The sequence below is a fragment of the Austrofundulus limnaeus genome, unplaced genomic scaffold (assembly GCF_001266775.1).
Source record: "Austrofundulus limnaeus strain Quisiro unplaced genomic scaffold, Austrofundulus_limnaeus-1.0 Scaffold1519, whole genome shotgun sequence".
Taxonomy (NCBI): Eukaryota; Metazoa; Chordata; class Actinopteri; order Cyprinodontiformes; family Rivulidae; genus Austrofundulus; species Austrofundulus limnaeus.
This window is the reverse complement of record NW_013953921.1, coordinates 24,968-31,798: the sequence shown is the minus strand read 5'-3', so window position 1 is coordinate 31,798 and position 6,831 is coordinate 24,968. Positions and strand designations below refer to the sequence as shown.

Sequence of the window (6,831 nt, the reverse complement as noted above, 5' to 3'; positions counted from 1 at the left end):
CACTGCTCTAGAGTGCATATTTTGTGTCCATGAAAAAACTATTAAAAGAAAATATTACAATATTAAAGAACTGTTCTTGTAAAATGTTTTCATCAAATTAGATGAAAACATTTTAAATTTCCAGTGCACTCACATCAGAATAACTTATAGATTTGTTGTTAGATTAATTGATTAATCGAAAAAATAATCGTTAGATTAATCGATTAGAAAATAATCGTTTGATACAGCACTAGTTGCCACAAAAGAAATTCTTAAGAAGCATAGTTTCCTCATCTGATTATGGTGGACAAAGATTAATCTATGGTAAGCAAGACCACCACTGTCCACTCCCTGGCTCCTCCATTGCACCTAGTGGTAGATAAAATTGTTTAGGATCCATCACTGCACCTCCTCAAAGAATAAAAAGCCTACTTCAGTTCTTATACAGTATAATGTTACTAGTTTGCTRGTCAAAAAAATTTAATTTAACTCATTGTTGTTTTCCTGAAGAACTGTAGAGCGCTGCAGAGGAGTTCTAAAAGTAATTTTTACTTATTTATGTTTTAGAAAAACAAGTTAAGTGAATTATTCAACATCTTTTATACAGTATAAGGCAGGACTGAGCACACACCCCTGTGGTGCACCCGAGTCTCATTGGTATAATGTACTAATTCAGTGATTCCAATTGAAAGTTCCTGTAATTTCTCACTACATAGGGTGTTTACAGGCACAGCCCAGACAAAAACAAGCTTCAAGTCATTGCTGATGAGAAAAATCCTGGTTTTCTAGAGAGATGGTCAGTCAGTTACCTGGCTGCTTCTTAAGCACTTACTTCCTGTGAAAGCAGAACTGATTTTCCCCACAGCCTTACTTTTTGTCAAATAAAACCAAGTGGTTTTGTCTCATATTATAACTCGACATACCTAAAAATATAAAATATTAACCAGTTAAAGAGGATCTGAGTCTTCCTACTCTTTGTGACTACTGTGTGCTGCAGCTCGGCTCGTGTCCGATTGTCTCGTAGAGTTTGTACGCCTGTGTTTTGACAAAACACTGTGACTACACACTGCGTGCACGCCCTTGCCAGAAGTATTTATAGACTTCCCTCAGGCCTCGCAGAGTAAAAGAGGCGAGCTGGGAGAGTAAATAAAAGGTGAGTGTCACCGAGAATCTTTGGCCACTAAATCCTAAGACGTGACGGCTAAAATCAACCTTTTTAGCTGCTGTAAGAGAGGGTGTTGGTCCCACAGGGACAGGAAGGAGGAAGCTGAAGTGATGGGCTGTGCGTGGAGCTGCTAACAGCCGAACCTCTTGGGTTTTGGTCCAGTTGTCATCCTCCCCCCACTCCGCCGCACAGCAGAGGCTGTGGTGTTTGTCACAACTTCCAGCTGCCTCGCTGCGCCCCCTGCTGGTCAGAGAGGGAGCTCAACTATTCATGTATGAGTTGAATCCTTGTTGGAGGCTAGATTGATTATTTACTGACAGTACTAAACAAGTAAAAGGCTTTACAAAAGGGATTGCTGTTCAAATATTTTAAAGGGAACTCTGACTAGTTGCAACTTTAGACTTTATTTAATAAACACTTCAAATAAAAAAACAGACAGTAAAAATACTGTAGCTGTTTAGTTTTTTTTAATTTGATATACTAATTATATTGTCACATGGACAACCCCATGTTGTTTATGTCACAAAGCATTCTGGGTAAATAATATTAGCTCAGGAGCTAACGCCACATATTTATTAGTAATAGTGTTCACTTCAAAGCTAATTTACTAAACATCACGTTTGATTGTTTCAACCTATATATTGTGCAGAACATAGAAAATAAAACTAAATATAACTTTTATTTTCACACATTAAAGCTTTTAGCCTCGACTCTTTGTGCTTTAGTTCCAACTGCTACCATCATCATCACCCCCAGAATGCATTGCATCAGTACAAATTGGTGATGTGTATCATGAAAAATGTAACATGTACAAATTTAAGAGTTTAGGAGTTTTCATGTGTCACAAACAACATGTTTAAGTAGAGCAGAGAAATGACATATTAAGACCAACATGTGACAGTAGTTTGAGATCACTTTAAATAACATGATCATTTCCCTTTTTTTAAGATCTGTACAAGCCTGCAGTTTCCCACAGAGACCTGAACAGCCGCAACGTTCTCGTCAAGCCTGATGGCACGTGCGTAGTCATTGATTTCGGTCTGTCCATGAAGCTGACGGGGAACAGGCCGACGCGTCACGGAGAGGAGGAAAACGCTGCTATAAGTGAGGTGAGAGGTGGCGATTTCTTTCACTCCTGAATACACTTGTATTAATGGAGCATGTTGCTTATAATGAAACTCTTAATTTTACTTCCCATAAAATAATTTTCTTGTACAATATACTATGTATATACTACAATACGATATACTATGTATATCCTATTGTTGTTATGCAGTGGTGGGCATGTTTCCACTAATCAGCTAATAGTGGAACTAATTTACTGTTTTTGAAAACAGTTAGTGGAACAATTAGCTTCAGCTAAATTAAATATTGGCAAACTTAAGTCTCTAATGGCTAACTAACAAGCTAACATCAACAGGTTTGTGTCAGACCCACCAGTCTTCAGCTGAAAATGATGAAGATGTATGACATTGAGTGGTAGTCAACTTAGTGTTTAGCGATTAGCTGACATTTTTAGTATCTGAAAATGAGTTTGAGAAGCTTATGTTTTGTTTAGCTGTGCCCACCACTGGTGCTGAGCCTGCTGAATGTATCCCTCCACCTGATCATCCAGTCGGTCCACAGGTTGACTCAACTCTTGGTGGAGTGATACATTCAGCAGCTTCAGCTCCATCTGCACACATATGCTGGTGTAGTCAAATAGATATTGTTGAGTTTAGAAAYCTGTGACAAACAACTACCCTTTCATTTTGTTTAATATAATAATAAAAAAGTCTGGTACTCGTTTGGCTAGCCATTAGCCTAGCCTGCACAAAGAAAAACAGTTAAAGGTACTATTTGACAAACTGTCACTTCAAAGTTGATAGTACCTTGTCTACACAGAAACACAGAGCCTGTATCAGTGACCTTGGTCCAATATTCAACTTGACGGTGATTTCAGTCTCAGAGGCCAGTGTTGATGTTTGATAGAATAAAGACCATAAATTGTCACATTTTAGGCCGTATCCGTATGGTTCAGCTTTTGTCTTCACTGTGGAGTGCTACAATTACCTTTACTATCTCTGTACACAGCCCTCTGAGTGTTTCTTGCTTGTTTCCTCTCATATGGTTAAATTCTTCTTCCTGTCTTCTGTCAGGTGGGGACAGTTCGTTACATGGCTCCAGAGGTGCTGGAAGGTGCAGTGAACCTGAGGGACTGTGAATCTGCGCTGAAGCAGGTGGACATGTACGCCCTGGGCCTGGTCTACTGGGAGATCTTCATGAGATGTACCGACCTTTTCCCTGGTGAGTTGGTGTGGGGAATTGTTTCATTCATTCATTCATTCATTTTGTTATAATCTAGGAGAGATACAAATCCCGGACGAGCCCCCAAGGCAGTTTAGGTCTTCTGAACCCAACTCTTAAAAAAAAAGTCCCATTCCCTAAATCCCAGACAGAGGAAGGGGTCTCAAAAATTAGGTTTGTTTGATTAGGGACAAACAAAAATCTTTTTTTCAAGCCCTATTGAAAACTTTAACAAAAATAAACAAAACACATTGAACACAACAAACCCACTATCCTAAGATAATAAGCAAATATTCAGCTAAACCTTTGCTGTTATCAGCAAAAGCCCTGTTATGAGACTCTAAAATCCTTAGACATATGGATATACAGTACAAACAAACCAACCCTGGTGACTGTGGCGTATTTCTAAAGGACCTCCTGTGTTTTCCTGCTGCCTCTAGGAGAATCTGTGCCAGAGTACCAGATGGCCTTTCAGGCAGAGGCAGGGAACCACCCGACGTTTGAGGACATGCAGGTCCTGGTGTCCAGAGAGAAGCAACGACCCAAATTCCCTGAGGCCTGGAAGGAGAACAGTCTGGTGTGTGTGGGTGTGGAGGGCAGAGCCACTGTTATCGTGTCCTAACTAAAATCCAATTTAAGCATTTCCTTTGTTTTCTGAAGAAACAGATTTTTATCATTAGGATGGTTCAACWCTTTGATCAGTATCTACTGTACTCAGTGGGCACAGCTAACTAAAAAAATTAGTTTCTCTAACCGCTAATCCACTAGAATATTAGCTTTGCAAATGCTAAACCACTAAACTGGTAAAATTAGCTAAGGCTAACTGATAATAGCTAACTCAACAGCTGCCATTTTAGAGATTAACACAGGCAAACACACAAAATGCTAAGGATGCTACATGCACACACAAGGTGCTTGATGCAGGCGTGCAGCACTGCATGTGTGAGGGGAAAGTTGTTAGTGGACTTTAGGTTAGCAGAACTAAATTTAGCGAAAGCTAATTGGTCTGCTAAGGTTCCAAAGTTAGCAAAAACGCTAATCTGTTAAATGAAAAGTTAGCATTGCTATTAGCTGTTAGCTTTGTGTATTATGCTACGTCTGTTAAAATGACAGATCTTGAGTTAGCGGCTAGTGTTATCTTCCTCTAATTTCTTTCCTGTTTAGTGGTTTAGCATTTGTGATGCTAATTAATTTTTTTTTTTGTTAGCGCTTTGACAGTTAGCTGTTTTGTTTATTTGCTAAGCTTCTCTGTAAAAGAACTTCCACTCTAAAAGTTAGTTATAAATGTTTTAACGTTCTGCCTCGCTCTTATCGACGRCTCATGTTTAAACCGTTCCTTCCAGGCGGTCCGCTCCCTCAAAGAGACCATGGAGGACTGTTGGGACCAGGACGCAGAGGCTCGCCTCACAGCCCAGTGCGCTGAAGAACGACTCGCCGAGCTGCTGCTCATATGGGACCGCTCCAAGTCCGTCAGTCCAACCCTCAACCCCATGTCCACTACGCTGCACAATGAGAGGTGAAGCCCCTCCGTCAGGGTGGGAGTCGAATTTTACCTTCTTCTGTTTCTGATTGTTTTGTTTTGTTGTTACAGGAATCGTATGACCCCAAAGTCTGGTCCCTACACAGACCACCCCTCGACCTACATTGAGGAGCATGAAGGTGTAGCTAAAAACATGCAGGTGGACTCCAGCAACTCCACAACAGGCAGAGCTGGGGTCGGAACCGGAGAGAGGAACCGGAATTCCATCAACCAGGAGCGGCAGCAGCAAGCCAACGCCCGCCTGCCCAGCCCAGAGGGCAGCAGCACCAGCATGGGCCTGAGAGGCAGCCCGTCAGCCTCCACCACTACCACCACCATCATCTCTGAGTCTGAGGGACCCACAGGGACCGCCACAGTCCCAGTCTGCCTGCATCTGACCCAGGAGGACCTGGAAACCACCAAGCTGGATCCTAAAGAGGTGGACAAGAACCTGAAGGAGAGTTCTGACGAGAACCTGATGGAGCACTCCCAGAAGCAGTTCTGCTCCCCGGACCCGCTGAGCCCCGGCAGTTCCAGCCTGCTATACCCCCTCATCAAGATGGCCAGCGAAGCCTCGGGAACGTCAGAGCCCCCCGCAGTGGTGCCCGCCGCCATCTTCCCCCTGCCCAAGCAGCAGAACCTGCCAAAGAGGCCGTCCAGTCTGCCGCTGAGGAACAAGCCCGCCAAGAAGGAGTCTTCCTCGCTCAGGTTCAAGTTTGGACGCTCGGGGAAGTCCAACCTGCGGCAGGTGGAGGGGGCGAAGATCAACACGGGCGCAGTGCCCAGCACAAACACTGTCGAGGCACACACGGGCACCAATAACATACCCGTTCAGCACGAGGCGCACGCCAACGGAGCCCTCAACGGTCACATTGGCGGAGGGATCGCCATCATGGCAGCGGGAGGCAGCGGCGTGACTCAGAACGGATCCYCGGCCCTGAGGTCCGACGACAGCCGGCTCAGCCTCGGCGTGATCACGGCCAGCCCCGACGAACACGAGCCCCTCCTGAGCCGAGAGCGGGAGCAGCCCGACGTGAGGGACGGGTCCTCGAGCGTGAGCGCCCTGCGCTCGGCCCGCCCCAACACCAACAACAACAACAGCAACACCGGACGTGGCCAGGGCCAGGGCGAGGGCGGCAGTGGGGGCGAGAGCGACGCCGGAGAGGAGGAGGGCAGCGCCGAGGGAGGGAGCAGGGAAACTACGGGACCCCCGGGAGACAGTGCCGGGTCAGGGTCCACTGCAGCGGACCCCCCGAGGGAGGCTACGGTCATCATGAGAGGAGAGGCTCTGCTCAGGCAGCCCAGAAKTCGCCGACCAGAGAGACCCAACTCCCTGGACCTGTCCTTCACCACCCAGGACCTGGCCTCTCTAGGTGACTGCATCCACAACCAAAACCAGTTCTAGGTTTGTTTTGTAGGAACCAAACCCTCATTACTGCTGGGCTCTGAAAACCTTTACAGAGCCTGATGTTAGAAAAGTTTTTATTCATGTTTTTTATGTTTGATACTAATACAGCTTTACGTGATCTGTGTAACACAGAGTGAACACAAAGAGCTAAATCTGTTACAGCTGACAGGAGCACTAGCTAAAACCTTTAAAGGGATCCCTGATTAGTTGTAACATTAAACTTTATTTGATAAACATTTATTTTAACTGTAAAATAAAGACTGTAAAAATTAGTTTTGTACATTTAAAAAATATATATTTTAACACGGACGGAGCCATTATTTTTTTATGCGCAAAGCYTTCTGGGTAAATGATGACAAGGATAGGTCCTCGGTGCGAGGTTGCTAACAAGCTATATCCACCCTGAAGGTTAATCTTGGACAATATCTGATGATCGACTCTTTTAAATGAAACCAGAGAGCGTTGACAGAGAGG

The 6,831-nt window shown here is 44.3% G+C and overlaps 1 protein-coding gene across 3 annotated transcripts in view; it reads left to right on the top strand.

Moving 5' to 3' along the window:
* bmpr2b (bone morphogenetic protein receptor, type II b (serine/threonine kinase)) overlaps positions 1-6,831 on the top strand; it is a 24,701-nt gene that overhangs the window by 15,909 nt on the left and 1,961 nt on the right. For 2 of the 3 annotated variants that reach the window (XM_014032717.1, XM_014032716.1), the window contains exons 8-12: positions 2,093-2,253; positions 3,283-3,430; positions 3,871-4,007; positions 4,774-4,946; positions 5,022-6,322. In XM_014032717.1, coding sequence (XP_013888171.1) covers positions 2,093-2,253; positions 3,283-3,430; positions 3,871-4,007; positions 4,774-4,946; positions 5,022-6,322 — 1,920 coding nt within the window. Of the gene's footprint in view, positions 1-2,092; positions 2,254-3,282; positions 3,431-3,870; positions 4,008-4,773; positions 4,947-5,021; positions 6,355-6,831 lie in introns of all 3 variants that reach the window. The other variant, XM_014032718.1, reaches the window with a different exon arrangement.